Below are 23,826 nucleotides of genomic sequence, written 5' to 3'. Positions count from 1 at the left end.
TGCCTCTTTTTTTGCTTTTGTCAGAGATATGGCAGCAGTTGAATATATGCTAATCATTGGGTACCAACCAAATCAAAAAGAGAGGCGGCATCTGAAGCAAATGAAACATTGATGCCATTCTCTCCTATCAGAAAGTACTGAGAACAAAGTCAAAAAGTCAAAATATATGTTGGTTTTATTTGTCTTTAGAGAATCATCTTCCCATTTCTGAATTCCAGTTGCTTTTCAAGTCTTCAATATGTGGTGTGTTATTTGCTTGCTTAGATTACTGTGTGGCACTATAAAATGCATAGAGATGGATTTTTCTCCATTACCTTTTCATCCACCTCATCCCAGATGGAATTCCAATGGAGATGATACAGGACCAACGAAGATCGGAACTTTACTGCCAGTTATGATCAAATCCTTTCCATCTATTAGCTCAAAATATTTTTGTCTGTGAAAAGGGTTTTAATTGTGCATATGCATTTAAAAATCTTGGAGTATAGTTTTCTTGACATTATTTCTCATTTATCAAAGCTTTCCAAGTTTGGCTCATTTCTACAATAATCCTTAATGCATAAGCCTGCATTGTGCTCTTCACACAGTTTTGATTCTTGACTCCAGCCTGGAGCATGGAAAGAGCCTTAGAGCTTCAAAGGACCTCTTCCCAGGCACAGAGATGGCATTTGCCTTCCCTACTGACATGAAATGACATGAAATAAGTTAATTAAAAAATAAATAGGTAGCAATGACTTCTTAGGGCTTTGCCATTTACTGACTGCCAGTGTCTGTTTCCAACCAAAGTTTTCAACCATTCGTGAGGCTGACTGAGAACTTCCTTGCCTCCTCTCTTCTACCAAGTTTACTGATCCTGCTTTCTCAAGGATGGATGAACCCTTTCCCTCAAGACAGTGAAGAAAATAGTACCTGCAACATGATGACGTCCAAGCAGGATTCAATTGTCTTTCCCTTACTCTCTCTTCTTTCCTTTCCCTCCCCGCTTCCCTCCCGCCTGCCCTCCATTCTTCCTTTATCTTCCTCTCATATTTCTTTATTTTTCTCCCTCCCTCTCACACCTACTAAGGGCACTTTTCCAACATTATTTTTCTGTTCTCATTCAAGAGAACAGAGAGGTTGCCATATCAGATACTTGTACTTTTAAATATAGATAACAGGTTAGAATTGTCACCTTTACAATTTATATAAAAAAGTGTCAAAGTACCAATTTTTCTTGGCATATTGTGAACTCTCAGGAACATCAAGGTATGGAAGGATGCCAGACGTGTCAAATGACAGCAGTGAAGCCTATCTTGGTGCAGTGCAATTCTCTTTGAAGGTAATATGTTAACTGTGATAGATATAGGACATCTAATACTCAAACTCCTGTCTCTCTAGTACTTGAAGGAAACAGTGATGGCTCACAAAATCATTCCATCATAATCTACGAACCATTGCCTGAGTATTTGCTCTGCAGAACTTAGTACAGCATCTCATTCAACACAACGTCAGCAGCCATGGCTGTTGTTAACCATATATTGTTCCCTGACTGTGAACATTTTGGTTCATTCCCTTCACTTGGATGAAAGAAACAGCCCCCTAGGTACAAAGGGCTCCTTCTCCTGTACAGTTCTATCCAGGTTAATTCCCAACTTAAAACACATAAAGAACTAGCAACAACTCTTAAGCCTTTGTGATTGATTTATAAATACATAAATCACTAGACTCCACCCAACAGCTAAATCCTCCATTTTCTTGTTATACCAACCACAATGGAAATGTCACTGCCTACTCATGAACATCTGAAATTGTGCTTTGCCTTGCACATTCGAGGAAGTTCTAAATAAACTGCCCTATTTAGGATGATGTGAGTTGCTCAGATTACCTTTTAAATGAATGTAGAAAATTCAGTGCATTAATATTCTAAAGTTTTATTTCAGTTATGCTCAACATTTTCTGAAGAAACAAAAATAGCTCCCGATTGGCCAAACTCCATATTCTTCAGACAGCTATTCAAGGCCCTCTATCTTCCATACCCTGCAACCTGAATGAATCCCAACTTGGAGATTTCGGCTCCAGTCAAGACAAAGCTATCCCTTCAAGTTTATGTCCTCACTACGTCCCCATCTGTTCCAGCCATTTCAATAATTGTAAGAAATCCAAAATCACCCTAAATACACACCAAAATGGCAACCCAGCCATATTTCTGTGGTATTGGTCCTGGGCCATCTTATATCTCTTTGTCCCATGTTCCACAACCAATGGCATAGGCCACATGTGCTGTATAGATGATTTTAGGAAATAGAGTTCTGCCATTAAAAATAACTCAGTTATAATTTGGGCAGTGAATAAAGAATTGCTTGCAAAGTCCCCTTGAGGGACTGAAGAGAGAGGAGGAAATGTTCAACTTCCCCAATTGGAGAATTCCTGATATTCTCACAAGCAGTAGAAAAAACCAAATCAATAGGCTGAGCCCTAGATCTTTGGATGTGTCCCTATGAAATTTAATCCTGCAAGGGATAGGCTAAGCCTACTTAAAATTAGGCCCAAGAGTCACCCCTAGAAAACCTATTTTGTTGCTCAGATGTGGCTTTTCTCTCTAAGACAACTCAGCAGGTAAACTCACTGCTCTCCCCACTACGTGGGACATGATTTCCAGGGGTGAAAATCTCCTTGGCAATGTGGGACAGTAATCCCAGAATGAGCCAGGATCCAGCATCACAGGATTGAGAAAACCTTCTTGACTGCAAGGGGGAAGAGAGAAACGAGACAAAATAAAATTTCAGTGGCTGGGAGATTTCAAACAGAGTCTAGAGGTTACCCTGGAGGCTATTCTAATGCATTATATAAATATCCCTTTTTAGTGTATGGCATATAGGAGTGGCTGGAGGGAAGTACCTGAAACTGTTGAGCTGTGTTCCAGTAGTCTTGATTCTTGAAGATGATTGTATAATTAAACGACTTTTACAATGTGACTGTGTGATTGTGAAAACCTTGTGTCTAATGCTCCTTTTATCCAGGATGTGGACATATGAGTAAAAAATATGAATAAATAATAAATAAATAATGGGGGATAAGGAGTAACATAAATTGTGTGGGTTGAAATGTAGTGTTCACTGAGAGGGAAGGGTAAGGGGTATGGTATGTATGGATTCTCTTTTCTTTTTATTTCTTTTGATAGAGTGATGAAATGTTCTAAAAAATGATTATGGTTAAAAAAAATGATCATCGCTATGGGATGATCTTGTGAGCCATTGATTATATACCATGTATGGACTGCATGTGTGTGAGTATTTGTCAATAAAAATATATTTTTTAAATAAAGCACTCAATTACATGGAAAGAACACCGTCACCTTTTCAAATCTCTCTCAATCCTTTGATTATGCCAAGGAAAAAATACCTGCTTGGAGCTCGCAGTTCTTTATCACCTCATGACGCTAATTAATTTCCTTTCTTTTTTTATACAAGAGAATGAGCCTCATCCTGACAGCCCTTGGCAAAAAGGAAGAGCTGGCAGGAATTTAAAGACATTATTTGGATTTCACTGTTGTTTTACCGTCCAGTTCAATTTATGACAAGTGATCCTAGTTTCCATTTAAGGAAGTGAAATAAACTTTTATTTTTATATGAAATCATGTAAGGAAAGAAACAAGTATGTCATTTGAGATAAAGTAAATCATGACAGTGTGATAAGATTTTAAGTAAATAATATTTGGACGCAGATGGAGCAAAAATAGAACGGATAAGACTTTGTGTGGGAAACCCTTCTAGGACTCTTTGGCTTCAAGACAATGCAAAATTACCATGGCAGTTGTCATTTGTCATAGCTCTTTGCCATACTTTGGCCTGGCCCCGCCTTCACCATGATTTCTTAAAAATACTCGTTTACTTGACTTTAGTCAATACCTTGCTGAACAGAGCACATTACGATTAAAGACAAAGCATCTCCCTTGAACATCTGCACCTGCTCTTTTTCCCACTTTCCCATGTTAACTCTTCTTACACTAGTTTTGTAAAGTCTAGCTGTTCCAAATCAGCATACACATACCACACTTTCCACTGAATAAAGAGGCTGTACTTTTGTTAAGTCCACAAAACCTTCTTTGGCCACATTCTACCAAATGGTACTTGGAACCATTGTAAAGAATGAAACCTGCTCACCCACTAGGCATGACAACCTTGAGCACTGTGGAATTCTCTAAGTGGTCCTGTTTAAGGCTCAGGTACTGCAGAGAGGCTACAGTTGGAGCCTTTTCCTGACGCTCAGTGTTCCAAGGGAAGGTGGAGTGTCCATGCACATTCACAACATTTTTATTTTTTTTTTTAAATGGGCAGGCACTGGAAATTGAACCTGGGTCTCCGGCATGGCAGGTGAGAACTCTGCCATTGAGCCACCATCACACTGCCCCATATTCGTTTTTAATTCAGTATAAGAGGCTCAAGGTTAATGGTAGCAGCACATACAGGTAGAATGGAATGATACCTCATTAATTTTCAAAATTATGTTATTAGGCAAGAGCAAATGAAAAGATGTCATGCTATCAGTAAATATTGAGCATGCTTTAGGGTCTTTTTACTCAGGGTTTGCAGAGGATGTGCCTCATAACGCTGACAAGTTTCAATGACATTTATCTAATACGTTATTCTTTGAAATTTTTATATTTCTCTATAATTGTTAAGGGATTTATTTCATTCCTGTGTCTATGTAGTAAGGACAATTTCCTGTGTGGCATGCCTGTTTCCATAGCCCCACTGTTTAAGAAATGCTATTTAGATTTGAAAGTTAGTGTCCATCTCTCAATCAAATGGTAAGTTCCTTCTCAATCTTGTGCCAGCAGGTAGGAAAGTGCTCTGCTGAAGTTTCAATGTGTTACTACCACTCTAGTAAAAATCTACCTTGACAGAAAACACTCTGAGGTGAAAGATGATGGAAAGAGATGACCGTTAAGATTGCAGTTGGGTGATTACATGAATGTGCATCTAATGGCATAGAATAGTACAGATGGTTCAACCACAGATACGATGCTAATAATGAGAAGCCAAATAATGATTTAAGAGAAGGGCAAAACCCTAAAACGGAGAAGCACCTACCCAGTTTTGGCGAAGTTTGTCCAGTACGTCATGACCACGGCGCTGAGCATCACATCGTTCTTGGAGAAGTTGCAGCTGAAGAGCTCCGTAGGTCCTATCATGGGGATACCAAAAACATAGGGGACCTCATCGCCATGGGCTGAGTCGGCCCAGCTGGGCTTCATCTCACTTTGGCAGTGGTGGTAGAAGGCGTAGAAGTAGGTGGGAGAGCCGTACTGGGCGTGGAGGTCAGCGGTGGCCACGGCGGGCGCCACCCACTGATGGTCAGTAAAGAGAGCCACCAGCGTTTTCCGTCGGGTCTCGGGATTCTCCTTATCCGCCCAGTCTGTGTACATGAACTTGATGGTTTCACGCAGGGTGTCTTTCCCTTCTGGGTAGCCGTAGAGATTGTCCACGAAGTTGGACACGGAGAAGTCGAAGTCGTTAGGGGTGACGCCATCTTCGTTGTCAACGATGCCATCGACGAATTTCAGGCCTTCCCCTTGGTTCACGCCGAGCATGATGTCGTAGTTCAGGAACTCCCCTTGCTCCATGAGAATCTGGGGGTCGTCCGGGATGACATCGCCATCGATCACGGGCCCGAAGGCGATGTGGTAGGTGGCTGGGGTGATAGCCTGCTGAATGAGCTCTTTGGAGTTCTTACTCCGAAGGCATTCAACCATGTCTGTTGTGTCCAGCATGTTGCAACCGAGTTTATCTGCCAATATCCGAGTGTACTTGGCAGGCTGGTAGTTCACTGCCCAGCTGGACAGGGCGGTGCCGCTCTGTATGATGGCTTTTTGGAACAGACCTGCAGGTGCAAATTGTCGACATGCAAATGAAAACCCGGAATGTAAAAAAGCCGCTTTTACTTCGCAGAGAATGCTTTTATTGTATCTCAGGGATGTGAATCTCTGGATGCAGTCACCCTCAGCTTTCAGCTTCTCTTTCACTCATTTTGATCTCATGCCTCTCCCCTACCCCCACCCTGCTTGGACATTTGGTGGAGGGGATGTTTTTCCAGGCAAAAAAGAAAAAAAAAAAAAAGCTTTACAAAATGCAACTGCATGTACCAGTTTTCTGCACTGATAAAAACGTGCAATCTTTTTATCCTTCTGAAATTTAGGGTGGTTTTTGCTTCCTCCTCCCAAGATGATAAACAAAAGACTTGCAGGGGAAAGAATGGGCCCCATTCCATAAAAATATACTTTTCACCAGTAAGAGGTCAAAGGCTCTTTCCTCTCACAGGAAGAACCAGGTACCATTTCATAACGGAAAAAATTATTATTATTCATTATGCATGGGTGCCTTTATATTCCTTTCCTCAGTATCAAGAAGATATTAAAATATGACAATTACAATAAATCCATTCAATTAGCTATCGCTAAAGAAATCTCCCAGCTGAGTACTCAACTAACAATTATTTTTTTAAATCAATTTCATAATTATATCAATTCCAAGCCCAGAGTTTTCCATATTTTCTTTTGCTGCAATTTTAAAATACCTTGTGTCAATGATAAAAACGGGCAATTTTAGAAGCAAAAGTCCAGTTAGCATTTCCCCACAGATGAGCCTACTTCACAGATACCCAGGCATCTAAAATCTCTATTTTTAACCACATCAAGACAAAGGATTATGGCCGTACACTTGCAGGATTCTGAAATGCTGCCATCTGCTCTCTCTTCCTGCCATTTTCTTAAGTTCCAGCTTGAGTCTAGCTCTGGTGCCTGATGAGCTGCCAGAAGAATGAAGCATTGAATCCAGAAGTTCATGCCCTCCCGATTTTTAACGCATGCAGGCGATCAAGTATGGGGAGAACGTGATTTTAATCAGGAAATGGGATTTTAAAGACTGGAGCACTGCCCAAAGATGACACACATGGCTGAGACTCCTAAATGATCTTGTTTCATCCAGTACATCATCAAAGTCTGTGCCATTTCAAAAATCACTTTCAGGAGCCCATCTCCTGGTGTCTGTGATTCTGTCAGAGACGTATAAATATTAACTTGTGTGCATGGGGCTCTGTAGCTTCATGCCTGGAGAGCACTTGTAAGAAATAATGTCAATATTTGATATATCAATATTGGATCTATTTAGAATCAGAATTAGAAAAATACTGCCAGAAGTTACATTTTTTTTTCTCCCAACTGTTAGCAAAAACTTAGGTAGCAGTGTATACATAAGTAATACCTGTGTGATAAGGTTTGAAAAATAGGATAAAAGAAAAATCACCTATGATCCTATAAAATAGAGCTTTCTGCTATAATTCCTTCTTGGCTTTTTTGTTCCCTGAATCTGTTTTGTGCAATTATGCTCAAAATGTGCACAGATGTGCTCACTGAGCTTCCGTAGTCTGTATGTCTTATACTCAATTCTTATAATTATTATGCACTCATTGAGTAAACCTACCTTATAGCTCATTAGTACTCAAAATTCTTTATAATTTAATAATTTATACCTAACTACATAAATTATACGTTCCTTATACCTAAAAGTTCCTTATAATTTTCCTCAAATTTTTCTCTCTCAGTATTTCATTCTTTGCTCTGATAATAATATTGTGGTAAACATCTTCCTGAAAACAATTTTTTCCAAGATTATATGATTTCTCTAGAGTAGACCTCTGGAAGTTGAATCCCTAGGGGTAAGATTGTAGGCAATGCTAGAATTCTGGGTTATAACAATGAGCTGTTTTCAGAAGCCAGCTTGCAGAAATGACCAATCCAAAATCTCTGTTGCAGAGTTTAATCATTTCCAATCTGTTGATTTAAATAATTTCAGTATCACTCTTCCCCAAATTTATTTTGACTTGCATGTACCTGATGATTACTGAAGTTCCTTCTGGTCATTCTCCAAATCTAGAGCTATGATTATCATTGACAACAATGAAAATTTAGGTATTTTCTAAAACGCTATGGGAGTCTGTATTAAAAATGATCTGATCATTGACTCCTTCTTTTTTCATAAATGAAGACATAATTTAAATTTCACCTCTTGACAGCTGTCACCCAGTGAGAATTAAGTAATTCAGATTCTGGAGGACTTAAAAATCAGTGTCAAACATATGTTGCTAACGATGAAACTGAGGCATACAAAGATTCCTCAGCTTATCCAGAATGGTATGAGAAGTGATGAAATGAATGCATGTATAGTCATGCCTCTGTTATTTAGCATATCATGGCTTCTGCAGTTAAATTATTTTCCTTAAAGTGCAATGCAGTTTAAGGAAAATATAATTCTATTAATGTCTCAAGTGCTTTGAATGTAAACATCTCAGATATGCATGGTGCAATTTTTAACTGATTATGCACAACAGAATGCAACCCTATTTTGATGATTTAGACCATGACTGTAAATATTCCTTTGCACCTGGCCAGGGAACTCAAGGCTGGCAGACTGTCCTACTTTTAAAAAAAAATGTTTTATTCTTCCTTTCAGGCCAGAGCTCAGACCCTTTTACTGGCCTGCCAGAAGTGAGTCTATCCCACCTGTGTGGACTTCTCTTTTCAATGGCTGGTCTAATATGTCTTCTGGAACTCCACCACTGATCTGCAAGGTAACTATCTAGCCAAGATGGACTGAATTCCATATCCAAGCATTTGCCTCACCTGAAGGACAGTCAGCAGATGCATTCTAGCCTCCTCTCACCTGCCCCAACCAGGACAGGTTCTCACAAGCCCATCCCTTCCAGCCTCCTCATGGGTCTGTCGCCAACATTATATTCATGGGAAGGGAGTGGGGGACAAAAATGAAAAGAAGAGTTTTGGCCTTCCTCACCACCATGCTTGATGGTGATGGCAGCAAACACGGTGAATGTAAATGACGACACCGGACTGTGTATTTGAAAGCAGTTAAAAGGGGAGATTTTAAGTTGTGGTATGCTGCGGAATGAAAAGCACTGTACAACAGCGGATACTAATATAAACAAGACTTAATAATATACTTATATTTCCATTTCTATTATTTTAGTATAATTATAAAAATAATTTCATCAATTCTAACATAAATATCATTATAATGCAAAGTGTTAATAATAAGTTAAACTATGTGTTGGGGTGGGGGGAATATCGTAACTCCTTTGGCATGATTTTTCTATATATCTCAGCTTCTCCAACATAAAAATAAATACAGGCAACAGCCCCTTTCAACATAAAAAATTTAAAATGGGCATAGCTCAAATACCCCTAAAGAGCGGGAGAAAGATCAAAGGTGATGGTGGAGTTCTACCGAGAAGGTCAGGCTTCACAAATGAGTATAAGTGCTAATTATACGGATGTTTCTTTAAGGACCTCAGAGCAGCTGGAAAAAAAAAAGCTAAAATAGTGGAATTGTAACTCATACCAAACTCTGAAATCTGTTCAACAAGTAATTGTTGTGATGTGCTTTGAAATTTATTGCTTTTATGTATATATGTTATTTAAAGAGAAGGAGGAGTTATAAAGAGAAGATAGGATTTAACAAATGAGTATGACTGCTGAATCATTACATTGATGTTTCCTTTGGTCTCCAGTGTTTTGGAGCACCTAGAAGGAAAAGCATAAAATCGTGGAACTGTAACCCATAGCAAACTTTAAAATCTGTTCTATAACTACTTGTTAAAATGTACTTGGAAATTTATTACCTTTTTTGCACGTATGTTATATTTCACAATTAAAAAGAAAACATTCAAAAAATGATGGAGAAAAGCTAGAAACTCTAATAGATGAATGTGATATGCTCTTAATATTGTTGGAAATGTTAAAGAATTAACATGACTCAGAGAGGTGATTCTTAAAATCCTAAGGCTAAAAGCTGCACTTTGTTCAAAATCCACAGATTTGTATCAGTGATCCAAACAATGCTTCTCTTTCAGGTAACTCTTTTTATAAATTAGAAAAGTGGTAGGTTTATAGAAAAATCTCTCCTAAGTCAGAGTTCCCATACACAACTCTCTTTTTACCACCTTGCATTAGTGTCATGAAAGCACATTTTTATAATTGTTCAATTAACGATGGCCCCTCATTTATAATACATGGTTTCCAGGTGAGATTTAATCATTCAAATCAGATGTTAATAAAGTTCACGGGAAGTTTGTATCAGGGAAGCAAAAGTAAATCAAGTCATGGGCTCCTCAATAAGTTATTTTGCTCCGAATGCTGTCCTCGTCATACATTTAAATTAGGAAAAAGTGTTAAATGGAAAGTTGACTTGCAAGAAGAGAATGTGGCTGCATGAAGTTTTGGGGATGCGTGTTGTTGCTTCTAGAGGGACGTAGTAGAGCAATACCACACAGCACCCTTGGAATTCTGCGCTACTCATTCCCAGCTGTGGGGCTGGCCCACCCCCCCAAGGGGAAGGTTTTATTACCTTCTGAATAGTGTGACAAGGTCAAAAGGCTGACACAGGATGCCCCAGCCCCCGAGCCAAAGATGGTCACTCTTTTGGGATCACCGCCGAACGCCCCAACATTCTCTTCGATCCAACGCAATGCCTGGATCTGGTCCAACAGTCCGTAGTTGCCCTTGGCTGCCTGGTCCCCAGTGCTTAAAAACCCTACAAAAGAACACAGGATAGTTGTGGCTGTCAGCGCTTCAAAGCACACACAGATCACAGCTAATGGAATGGAAATCCCACAGTTTGCTTTGCTAGCCCCTATGCCGCTGTAAGCTGGAACCAACTTTGGAGAATTCATTGTATGGTCTATATAGGATTCCATTAGTTAAGTACCAGGTATCATGGCGACGGCTTCTTTTGACATTATGATAAAATGTCTCATCTATCGATAGGTAAATGGGCAAAACAGAAGGCAAAAGTAGAATACGTATAACATGGGACAATACTGGAAGATTTCATACATTTTATTACATCCACAGTGTCATTCATTCTTGTACACATTGCCATTTGATTTGACAAAATGCAGACGTCTCCTAATTGATGTTGTTTGGGATATGGGGGTCTGAGAAGAATTGTGTGTGTGTGGGGGAAGTGTGTTTATTTGATGTATACAGAAGTACTGTATGTCAGGTGTTCCCATCAAATTCTTACTTAATATTTTAATTTAACGATTTTTGGGGCTGATGTTTCAAAATAAGTTACAGACATCATGACATTCTACTCTTAAATATTTTAGGACACACCTCTATTTTCTATACAGCAAAAACTGTCTTGTCCCATTATTATAATTTCTTCATCTCAGACAAAAGCCAACCCATATTCAAATTTCCTCAACTGTACCCCAAATGATCGTTTAGAGCTGCTATATTTTATGCTAAGAGGAAAGAGAAGTCTGTAAATCGAGGATTGAAATTTCACTCGAAGTGTCAAATTCCCAAATTCCTCTTTGCAAATAAGGCAAATTTTGGCATTTAGTCTAGCAAAGCGAAACGTTTTAGAAATGTATCTCATTCTATGTTCTTCTCACCTTAGAAAATAACTTACCCTGCAAGATCTGCTTCTCTCTGATGTTTGAAGTCATTCTACATGAAGGCAATCACTCTCACACTCAAGATTAAAATCTCTGAGTATTTTTAAAGCAAACTCTGTGTATTTAGTTCATTGCAGACACTGCCATCCAACTTCAGCCCAAATCTGCACTGGATAAGCCTTCTAACAAAACGAGGTCTTAAAACGCCTTTACCTTTTTCTCATTCTTATTTGCCTTTGCCCAATATAGCCAGTTGGGACATTCCCTGTTCTGTGTAACTTCTTTATTTGAAGGGCTAAGTCATCTGCTCATTTCAATAAATGCTCATTAAGTGGTTTTGGCCTTCAGATGTGCTGTTTAAATGGACACAGTCTGACCTGGGCCCTAAAATTACACAAGCCAAAACCAATATTTTTCCAAACCACATCCCTAACCAAGCCTGGCAGCATAACGAGACATCCTGAAGGAATGTTGACCTAACCACAGAATAACTAAAGGACGAGGCCAGAGATACCAATGGAGGAACAAAATCTTCCGAAAGCTTTACCTGACTATCTGCAAAAAACTCAACTGAGCCCAGAGTGGACTCAGAAAAGAACAGTATGGCTCAAAAGCAAGCAGCCCGATGCCTTTCTTTTTCTCAATGTAGCATCAGAATGTTGAGCTTCAATTGTAACTCCTGCACCTACCAGAAAATACAACAATACAACTGCAAGGTATGAGCACACATCCAACTCACATCCAAGTGAGGTTGGCTATGCTTAGTGGGAATATCCACACATCCTCCAACCCCACCCTATTTAATTAGCAATTACTCATTGCCAAGAAACGTTCTATGTTTCACGCCAACAAATGTTCTATGGCTCCTGCATCTTCATTCAAACGTGGACACGGATTCTCATAAAATAAACCATGTCCTGCTTGGGAGAGAAGCCCCTTCCATGTGGACTCTGTGTGAACATGCCTGAAAAATGGCAATTTTGGTGTTGTAATAAAGCAAAATCCTGTCTGTCCCATTAAAGGAAGAGGCAACTAATTCCTAAAGACTCGGGTAATTTTCTGGCAGAACTCCGCAGATTTCAACACTTCCTTTCTCCACCTACTTCTCTTCCCCTGTCAGCTCTTGCAGAATGACCTACTAGCTTATTTGTTTCTGCCTACAGAGTGTGGATGTGCAACATTCAGTAAATCCCAGCCTTTATTTAAAGTCAGAAATAATCCCTCCTAAAAACACGACTGTTGTAAGCTCTCAAACTGCAGGCTAATTAGTATGCCAAGCCTGCCCCCATCTCAGCCCTTCTCCTAGCACCCTGTTGTAAGGTCCGCTCTTTGCAATTCTGAATTCTTTCCAAAGGTCCTGCAGGGTGGCTGAGGAAAAGAGCGCCCCTCGTCTCTCACAGTCAGGATTTCGATGCTGATGTTTCTAGACTCCACCATGAAAACGTCATCAACTGCAACATCTGCGGTCTTTCTCTGTCTTGTTTTGTTTTGCTTTCATTTAAAACTATCAACAAAGGAGAGCCTCTGTTTCAGGTACAGAGTGAATGCAAGCAATTTTAACTTCTTTAGGGGAGAGCACATTCTTGTCATGCTCTGATTACCGAACCACGGAGTTTCCTGAAATCCGGATTTTTACATACATGTGGGCTTGCTGTCACTGAATTCTGTACACCTAGGAAGGTTGGCATTTGAGGAAAGAATGGCTTGTTCTACTAGGGCACATGATTCATAGCAAAGCAATCTGAATCGTTGAGTCCAGATCCATCATCTAACTTGCAAGTCTGCTTTTGGCCAGGACTCTTGTCATCTGTGAATGAGGTGGGGGCACAGGAGACAAGTCCTTCCCCACTGTCCACCCCTGGTTTGAGAGTGAGGAGTGATGAAGAGGAAGGAAGTAATTTCTCTGGGCAGACTTATGTTCTCACTGGGAACTTGGTGTGCCCTTGAAAATCTCCAGTTTTGTGATTCCCCCACCCCCATGCCTCAGGTTTCAAAGGTATCAGGGGCTCTGTAGCCCCCAAATCACTATATTTTTCTTCTGATCATTACAAAGCCAAGGGGTTAGAGCTAATCAATTTGGAATCAGAGCCATACACACCACCACGGATGTGTGCCCACGGAAGCTACCCTAGAGTTTTGTTCCCAATGAACCAAATAACCTTAAATAAATGCTCTAAATCCATCAATGGAAATGGCCACTCAAATGGCTAAAACCAGAGATTTTGAACAAATGGCTTCATTCAATGGCAGCCAATTTCATCTCAGAACCCTCTAGGCATCTCAGCTGATGCAACATCGGCTTTTGGGATTCATTATGCTTTCACTCAAGCTTCTAAATCAGTAACTTTCACCCCCCACCCCACCCCCACCAACTGAAGAACGAAGGGAGACATCATCTGAATGAATGGATGTTAGTGAGTAGATTGAGGTCAAGTTTCATTCACAGTTTTGCTGAGTGAAAAAGATCTGCCCAAGGCCATATTCAGTTACTGGGTGGTTATTATAAAATATTTTTCATGAGAAAGGTGCCAAAAAGCCAGAAACCACATTTTCCCTCTGCATGTGGAATGATAGCCAGTGATGTAAAAAATGACCATTTGTATTTGGTCTTAAGGTTAATATTAGAACAGAAAAGTTCCTTTTTTTATGGTAATGATAATCTAAACATTTCTCATTCTCTACTATTTCACCATAGGGCTTGGGATAACAATTTTAGGGTGTCCTGCATGCTGCAAGAAAGTGATAAGAAACTCAATGAGGTCAGATGTGACCGTCCTTTTGTTAACTTGTAATAACAATTTAAAGCTAAAATCGATTTTAATTTAGGATATTGTCCACTAAAAAATCACAGAAGGAATTCTTCAGTTGCTATCATGCAGACGCTAATGAATAAGTGAATAGAGAAGCAAAACATCGCTGACTCTTAGCATTGGTGTTCACTTGTAACAGTAGCAGCCTTAATTTAATGAGAGTCTCAACTACCTTCCTAAAAGAACTACATACACATACACACATCTAATTTTAAGGAGGGAAATAGAAAAGGAAATATCTAAATATCACCTCACTGACAATGAAGAATTTATTTCAGGTCACCTGAATGAGCCCTTAAAGAAATCTGAGTAATTAAAATTAGAACAGAAATATAAGAAACAAATATCAGACAAATGTATGTAAATGTACAGTGTTTGATGTTTAGAAGAGACAACTAACTGTGTGTTATTACAAGGTGAAGCTTAAATTTCATTGTTGGAATCTCTTATGATTTAACAAAAGGGCATACACTTAGAAAGGATGGGATGGAAGGAAGAAGAGATATATATTAAATCTCAATGAATGATTGACAAGGCTGAATGAAATTTAGTGTCTCTATTTTTAATTTTTATTTTACTTAAAAATGAAATGAGTAAAAACTAAATCTAAGAGAATTAAGAAGGATGCATGATTTCCTATAGGAAGGGTTTCCAAACTTGGGCTCTTAATTAGAACATTAATGTCGTTCCTTCCGTTTCTATTATAAAGTATATTAAAAACCCTGCACAGGGCGGGCCGCGGTGGCTCAGCGGGCAAAGTGCTTGCCTGCTATGCCGGAGGACCTCGGTTCGATTCCCGGCCCCAGCCCATGTAACAAAAAACGGAAAAACAAAATACAATAAAACAAGAAAATGTTTAAAGATGTTTCCCTTTCTTCCTTCCTTCCTTCCTTCTATCCTTCCTTCCTTCTCTCTGTCTTTCCTTTAAAAAAAAAAAAAAAAAAAAAAAAAAAACCCTGCACATTTATAGAGAATGAGGCTGCACAGGACAGTTAAAAGTGCTTAAGCTGGGATAATATTAATTCACAAAATTAAATTGATTATATACTGGTAACAATATACAAAATAATGACAGTTTGCTCATGAGGCAATGCATATCAAAAGGTGAAGATAATCATTAACATTTGGTATCTTCTCTTGAGTCTTCACCCCAGGGCTGGAGATAAAAGCTTCTACTGTCCAGGGCCCAACTACTCCAGTATCTCATTCTATTTGTTTCCTTCAGTTTCCACAGTACTGATGTAAACACAGCATCCTCCAAAGTAAAAGAAATGAGGGGACCCATGATAATGAAAATATGAAACACTTTGACCCAGAAGTTCTCTTTCTAGGAATGCATTTTATAAAATGCCTTAGCTGAGTATCTGAGTGTACACAAATCGCCATCAAAGGTTATTGCTTTGCAGTGTTTATAATTTTGGAAAATGTAAAAGAGAAAAACAGCAATCTCAATGTTTGTGAACAGGAGGTTTGTTGAATGAATTAGGTTGGCTGAAACCATACTATGCCATATTATACATCTGTATAAAAAGATAAGGAATATTTATATCGGTGCACATGGGAACTCATTTATGACCTCTAAAGAAAAACTGAGTAAGTCGATGTTTATTACGCATCCTATTTTCTCACTTTTATTAACATGGTAAAATATATTCCATATACATACATACATATACATATATATGCACTTACTATTATATCCATGGAGCATGCACTTTTTCTTTGCATGCATGTTAATGCACACACATTCCTGGAAGGAAATCAGTTAATAGGGATTATATCCAAATAAATAGTTATATGGTATTTTCAAAGTTTACATGTAATATATGACTTTTCCATAATTTAAATCTCCTTCTTTAGCAATCCCTCCCTCTGTCTGTCTCTCTCTCACAAACACACAGCCCTCATTTCTGAATCTGCCATTTATATATTCTTCAGCCCGCCTCTACCACATTTCTTGTTGATTGTTCCCCGAATAGCCTTGCATTTCTACCCACCTCTGTCTTTTTATGTGCAGTTCACTACATCTGGAAAGCTCTTTTACAGAGCTGCCATAAGCCCGTACATTGCCCTATGCTGACTGCCCAAAGCACGCCTTCCCATAGCCTGTAGGGACCCCAGGCTGCAAGGCCCATTCTGGAACAGAGTTTCCTCAGGAAATCAGACCCTTCACCTCCCTGGTTCCCCGCCTTGAGAAGGAGCTACCTGCAAAGAAGCCAGTACTGCGTCCGGGGTTTCTCTGTTTCATAGGAAGGCACACAAAGACATCCACTGGTCCTTCTCTCCTGGGTTGGTTTCAAAATGACTGTGTCAGTTCCCGTGGGTCCTTCAGGCTTCTCCTGGAGTGGTTTCTCTCTCTGTGTCCTTCACTTGGTTTTATCTCTCTGCTGTCTCTTTGGGTCTGAGTCCTCTCTATGCTTTCTTTTATTCTCTTCATTGAGGACTCCAGTAAATGAATTAAGACTCACCTTGAATTGGGTGGGTCACATCTCCATGGAAACATCTTCATCAAAAGGTCTCACCCATAATTGGTGGGAAACAACCTAATCAAGAGGTCCTACCCACCCCATGGAAATAACCCAATCAAAAGGTCCCACCTCCTGTAGGTCTGCACCCCCAAGATTAGATTAGAAGAACATGGCTTTTTCTGGGGTATATAACAGTTTCAGAGAAAAAAAGAGATCATTCCTGACAATACGAAATGGGTTCCAAGGTAAAACTTGACTATTGGTCTAGTTACACCTTGGCTTTCAGATTATTCAGATGATAAAGCCATGTGCCCTCTCCACGTATTTTAAAAAATGAACTAGAAGGTTATATACAATTTTACATGCATGTGATGCATATTGATTCACTCTGCTTATTAAGTGTTTATTGTGTTATTAAAGTCTTAAAGGTAAGAAAAGGCAAAAGCAAAAACAAATTTATGGAAATGCTTATTCAACCAACATTTATTGGGTACCAAAAATGACATAGGGGGTATGCTAAAAGGTAGAAAAAAAACTGATGAGTTATCTGAGTGAATTTTTACAGAAATCTTGAAAAGTTACCCAAAAGTTTTAGCATTTAAAAGCTTATATTTGTTTTTGATAAGAACAAATCAAAATTTTGATGTCTTTTGATAAGTACCGAAGACAGAAGATGTTTTCCACATTCAAGTGAAGACAACGCAGGCATCTATTCTCTGTACATTACACATCGTCCTTTTGGCTTACTGCTTTGGCCACGCTGTCTCCTGATGTTCTCAATTATTGCCTATTGTGTTCATAACTGCCCTGAGAACAGTGTTTTTGTGAAGTCTTGGCCATTTTGTTTCTGAGACTGGTTAGCTCATAGGCATTATCACTTTTGTTGGCCTTTTACCCTCAATTATGACACAGCCAGGACGCCTTTTCTAAGCCCAACTTGGAACCTTTGGGTTTGGGATCTTTCCTTACAAGAACTCAAATGCTGGTTGATTTTAAGACTGTCTCTTAGAAATTAGAAGAGCACATCACCAACTGCTAGACAGGATGAGCTCTCTGCAATGTTGTTTTCACTGAGGAAGCCTTCTATTTGGGAGCAATTATGAATTCCCACTGTGTTTCTTACCAGACAAAAGGTAAGAATATAATTGCCATCATTTTGTCATTTTTGATAACTCTGCCCAAGAGTTGTGTTGGGATCACTATGAGACACTTACTGAGCAAAGTAAAGGGCGGGAAATAAGATTATACTCTGTGAATTGAAGTATAAAAGTATCAAATGGATCACAGAGCAGATATGAGTATGCTCATTTCAGAAAGAGCAAAATGCTGGCCTACAGAAGAGACTCTAAGAAACTATAAGCATGCACATTTTCCACTTAATAAGTTTTACCTCACAGAATTTTATAGGCTTAAACAAAGCAATGCTGCAGAGTAAAATCATATCAACTCTCCCAACCATGTGCAATATTTAGAGGATGTGCTGGGTCATCTGAATTTCGGTCATTATTCTTGGTTTTACAAAATATCACTAATCTTGTAATCTCCAAAATGCAAAAGCAGAACCAGAGTTGGAACCAATGGTGAACAAAGGACAGATTTCAAAGTCATGAAATTTCAGGAGAAAGATAACATTCAATAGGCAAATGAAGTTAATTAAACAGTTTGTTCAACTGGTCTTTATGAATGCTTACAGCACGTGGGCTTGACTGTTGTTTAGGGTGAAGATACAGCAGCAAACAGGAGGGACAGATTCCTGACCACAGGGAACTCACATTCCAGCATGGGTAGATGGATGATAAACAAATAATTAAAATACAGAGTGTATTAGTTTCTTCTTGCTGTTGTAACAACTTACCACAGATTTAGGGGTTTAAAAGAGCACATGTGTTATCTTACATTTCTGGAGGCCAAAAGTCCGAAACCGTACAGAAGGGCTGGGTTCCCTCTGTAGGCTCCAGGGGAAAAATTATTTCCTTTGTCTTTGTCAGCTTCTAGCAGCCGCCTGCATTCCCCAGCTCCTATCTCCTTCCTCCATCTTTAAAGCCATTCATGTCACATTTTCTCTCCTCTCTGACTTCTGTTTTCATCGTCACATCTCCTTTCCTGGCCCTGATGCTCTTGTCTCCCTCTTAGAAGTTCTCATATGCTGACAGTGGTTGGCCAACCCTGATCATCCAGAATAATCTATTCATCTCAAGAACCTTAATGCAATCCCATCTGGAAAATTCCTTTTATCACACAAGGTAACATCTCTGCAAGTTCTGGAGATTAGGATACGGACATCTTTGGGAAGATCATTTTACATGTGTAGCAGCTCATGAATAGTGTAAAGAGAATGGAATTGTCAACACAGCAGAAAATGGTCTTTGGTAGTAGGAAGCAAAATCTCTGAGGAGGCATCAAATGAAGTGAATCATAAAAAAGGAACCAGCCACAAGAGAAGGGGAAGAAAGCATTCCAGCAACAAAGTTAGAGTTGCAAACGGGGGAAACACTTAGAGAGCTGGGGGGAATAAAACTAACCCAGAGTTTGCAAGGTAAAAGGGAAGAATAGCCAGGGTGCAGAATATATCCAGAGTATGCAGGAAATATGATGGATTTAAATGAAAAGCAATGAAAGGCATAAATGTTTCAGCACGGCCATTATGTGATATGATTTACATTTTGTGAAGATCAAATTTGCCACCGATGGAACTGAGTCTGCAAGGAAGCTGTGCTTCTATGAGGCTGTGGATAATGGTAGAGCAAGAAGTTCAACATCTGGGTATACTTTCATCAGGGAACTTTAGGATTTGATGACAATAGTAGCTGTGAAAATGAAGGAGGATTTGGTGGAAGAGTGGAAACAAAATTTTTTATTAGGATATAATATATTTTGATAAATACTCTGAAAAGGGCCGTTATGAACAAAGAGCATCAGTTTTGGCCCTAAGTTATTAAATTTGGGTAAAGACACGCAAATGGTGACATACTGTTTGGATCTTTACAGACAATATTTCACTTTACCCCAAACAGCAAAGTTTCTGGAAAACAGCAAAGCTTATGAAACACAGATTCCCCAAACTTTGTGTTCCAGAAAATGGCTTGCTGTGAAGAAACCCTTTCCCCACTGTACTGGTTTGAAGCCATGGTGGACCCCAGAAAAGCCATGTCCTTTAATCCTCATTCAGTATTGCTGGGTGGGATGTTTTTTTATTGTTTCCATGGAGATGTGACCCACCCAATTGTGGCTAGTAGCCTTGGATTAGATGGTTGCCAAGGAGATGTTTCTTCACCCATTCAAGATGGGGTTGCTTACTGGAGCCCTTTAAGAGGAAACCATTTTGGACAAAGCTTTAGAGCTGACACAACCAGAGACCTTTGGAGATGAAGAAGGAAAACACCCCCAGGGGAGCTTCATGAACCAAGAAGCCAGGAGAGAACGCTAGCAGGCATCACCATGTGCCCTTCCAGCTGAGAGAGAAATCCCGAACTTCACTGACCCTTTCTTTGGAGTTAAGGTATCCTTCCCTTGATGCCTTAATTTGGACATTTTCAGTCTTAGAAGTGCAAACTTGCAACTTAATAGATTCCCCTTTTTAAAAGCCATTCTATTTTCTGGTATATTGCATTCTGGCAGCTTACAAACTAGAATACCCACTTTCAGCATATGATTTAGATAAGACTCAGGGAAACCCTTTTTTGTTTACCCAAGATAAGGCTAGACACAGCCCCTCCAAATTCCCATTCTTTGTATCACAAATGATTACCTGAACAACATTCCCTCTCTGATCAAGAGGAACAAAATGCTTGTTAACCAAACATTGGTTTAACTTCTCTTCTTCCTTTAGAACCTGGAGCTTCATTTAAGGACGCCTCCCAGAAAACAGGCCACTTCAGCAGAAATTCTCAATCGCGGCATGTTTCCCTCTACCACTTCCCATACCTGGTTCTTTCCTTCCCATGAAAGAAAATCCATTTTTTTTACCTAACTCTTCAGATACCTGCTGAACTTGGGGGAGAGTGATGTTTCATCAGTAGTCACCTCCTCTACTACAAGAGTCCTTTTCCCCTCTTATGATATTACTTTTGAAGAAATCTTTTTAATAAGTCCAGATTTGTTTTCTATTTGACAGTAACCTGGCAAGGTCAGGTAAATTTCCAAGTGGGTACAAGCCCATGTTTCTTCCAACTCGAGATTCTGAGCTTTTCTTCTTATACCATGCCTTGCCCATTGTACTACCATCAGAAAAGGAGAAGAACAGAGTGCCTGTTGGAGAGATGGACAAGTTTTGGTCATGGGCAGTGATGATAGCACATATCTGAGTGTGGTTAAAAGGAGAAATTTTTGGTAGATATGTTGCTAGAATAAAAATTGAAAAACAAACAAACAAATCCAACCACCATAGAATTGTACAACACAGTGAACCCTAATGTTAACCAAGGACGATAGCTGGTAGATTAAAATAATATTCTCTTATCAAGTGTAACAAAGCTAGCACACAAAACATTAAAAATGGTGGTGGGCATATGGGAACTCTGTATTTTGTGCATGATCCTTCTATAAATCTACAACGTCTTAAATAAAAAAAAATGCTTAAAGAAAGCTATTTTCAAACAATGCTCTACATGATAAGTTCAAAAGTTCTCCTGGTTAGAAAAAAGAAAAAGACCAATGTTTTCATAGCACGCTGGAGATTCATCCCACCATATTTACAGTATGAAGGTTGGCAAAATTGATCTGCAAGGGCAGAGGGGGTAAAAATAGAGATTTGAAGGGAAACAGATTCACTCCGTTTCCCTGATTTAACTGCCTCATGACCACAAGCTGAATTCTCTAACTCAGCTATGTGGAAAACGAAGCAGAGAGGACCACACCAAGTATGTCTGGGCTCAGGTGTTCCTTCAATTCTTGAACAAATACGTATGCAGAGTAACTCTGTGTGTGGCAGTGCTAGCTACAGGTGAGTCCAAGAGGGCTGGGCTCTCTAGGAAATAGGCTCAAAAATACAACAGACAGGCTCAAGCTCTCGGTAAAAGGGAAATGCTCAGTTTCCACCCCAAATCACAGAATCAGAATCTGTAGGGACAGAATTCCGGATCTGTGGTGGAAACCCCAAGTGGGCTGCTTTCTTCTGTGTGCTGTTGCTTCTGGCAGCAGCTAAAGCTACCTGGCATTAGTTTTCGTAGATTGGGTTTTGCACAGTGAGGGTAGAGTTTTATAGCTCCAGGAGTATAGGCAGTCATTACACATGGTGGGAAGGCTCTGCCCTTGAGGGAAGTAGGTTCAGGCTTGGGGATATTATTCTAATGTCATCAGCGAATCTGCCAGCCACCTAGACGAATGGAGAACTTTCCTTCCCAGACCTCTCTTTTATCACCAACCCCATAACTGCTGTTCATAAAGGGACAGAAGGAAAAGGGAAAGAATCTCTCTTATCAGAAATAAAAACTTCTGAACCAAATATATTCCTCTTTTTTACTTCATCTGCCAGAAATCATGTAGTCCAACTTACGACCCATTCATGTACCTGTGAATCCCTGTTCCTTTTGTGTTCACTTGAAGGAATGTGGCTTCTTTTATTTTGGGGAAAAATAGAGAGGTACCATTTTCTTGATCTGCCTCAAACAATCTTGAAAGTATATATAACTAAAGTTAAAAATCATGAGAAATTTCCTTATGGATGCATTTCTTTAAATCCAGGAATACTTTTATGGTGATGACGTACATATGGTGTGTTATCCACACAGCACTAAGTCCAGTTTATGGTGTGACATCTGCCATTCGTGACCCATGCCTTGCCTCGCCATCATTCCTACCACTGATCAACCCTATGGGCTAGGAAACCTGAACATACACTTTCTCAAAGTCAAACATGCCTTTAAAACCTTACATCTTGGCACTCAAGTGTAAGACATCATTTTGTTCCTTATACATCGATTGGTAGGAAGGTAAAATGGTGCAGCCACTGCGAAAAGCAATATGGCGGTTCCTCCAGAAAGGTGAAAATAGAGTTACCATATGACCTGGCAGTCCTTCTATACAGATGCCAAAGAATTGACAGCAGGCACTCAAACAGATGCTCATATACTGATGTCCATAGTGGCATCATTCACAATTGCCAAAAGATGGAAGCAACCCAAGTGTCCATTAAATGACGACTGGATAAACAGAATGCGGTATGCACAGATGGTGGAATATGACGCATCTGTAAAAAGGAATGAGTTTCTGATGCGTGTGCCAAGGAGGAACCTTGAAGACAACATGTTGAGCGAAATAAGCCGTACAGCAAAGGGCATATATTATAAGATCTTGCTTCTATGAAAGTCCTAGAAGAAGCAAATTTCATAGGGACAGATGGATTATAGGTTACAAGGTGGTAGAGGTGGGGGTGGCGACGGGGAGCTATTGCTTCATGGGTGCAGAGTTTCTGTTTGAAGTGATGAAAAACTTGGGGTAAGTGATACTGGCAATGATACCACAATATTGTGATTATAATTAATCCTACTGAATTGTGCACTAGAAGTGGTTAAAATGGGAAGTTTTTAGTTGTGTATATGTTACTACAATCACAAAAGTTAAAGATTAAACCTCTGTCCTATTTTTACAACTTGGGAATCTAAAATTATTTCAAAATAAAGTTTTAAAAATAGTATTTTTGTTGTTGCAGAAATCTACACTTACGTAAGCAAATCAACATTGAAATGGTTATACTTTCAGTGATTAGAATGGAGAGAGAAGCAGGTAGCAGAATACTTTTTGTCTAATTATTCAAAACTGATTTGAAAAATCAACTCACATTTCCCACCCTGGTAAACTGTCAGGCCAGCCCAGACTTAACAGCATCCATAGTCATTTGCTGAACATGCACTCATGGTTTATTTCCAACAGGATGCTTCTGAATCACTGCATAATTGTTGATTTTCAAGAAAAATCCCATGATGCTCAACACAGTTTTTCTGATGTCTAAATTCTATAGTTTTACACTTTTTAATGCTTTCAAGGCCAGGGACAAAATTAAGAGAAAGATAAAAGCTATAATTAACCCATGCGTTTCAGTAAAACTTGGAATACATTTAAAAATTAACACAAAACACCTGATTATTTGCAAAGTG

General features: G+C 39.3%; 1 protein-coding gene across 11 annotated transcripts in view; it reads right to left on the bottom strand.

Moving 5' to 3' along the window:
- NLGN4X (neuroligin 4 X-linked) overlaps positions 1–23,826 on the bottom strand; it is a 327,716-nt gene that overhangs the window by 3,973 nt on the left and 299,917 nt on the right. For all 11 annotated transcript variants that reach the window (XM_077146947.1, XM_077146948.1, XM_077146949.1 and 8 more), the window contains 2 exons: positions 10,398–10,583; positions 5,073–5,862 (listed from right to left, as the gene is read on the bottom strand). In XM_077146947.1, the coding sequence (XP_077003062.1) occupies positions 5,073–5,862; positions 10,398–10,583 (976 nt within the window). The remainder of the gene's footprint in view (positions 1–5,072; positions 5,863–10,397; positions 10,584–23,826) is intronic.

The sequence above is a fragment of the Tamandua tetradactyla genome, chromosome X (assembly GCF_023851605.1).
Source record: "Tamandua tetradactyla isolate mTamTet1 chromosome X, mTamTet1.pri, whole genome shotgun sequence".
NCBI lineage: Eukaryota > Metazoa > Chordata > Mammalia > Pilosa > Myrmecophagidae > Tamandua > Tamandua tetradactyla.
The sequence above is the reverse complement of the archived record's forward strand: the minus strand, read 5'-3'. Positions and strand labels throughout refer to the sequence as shown.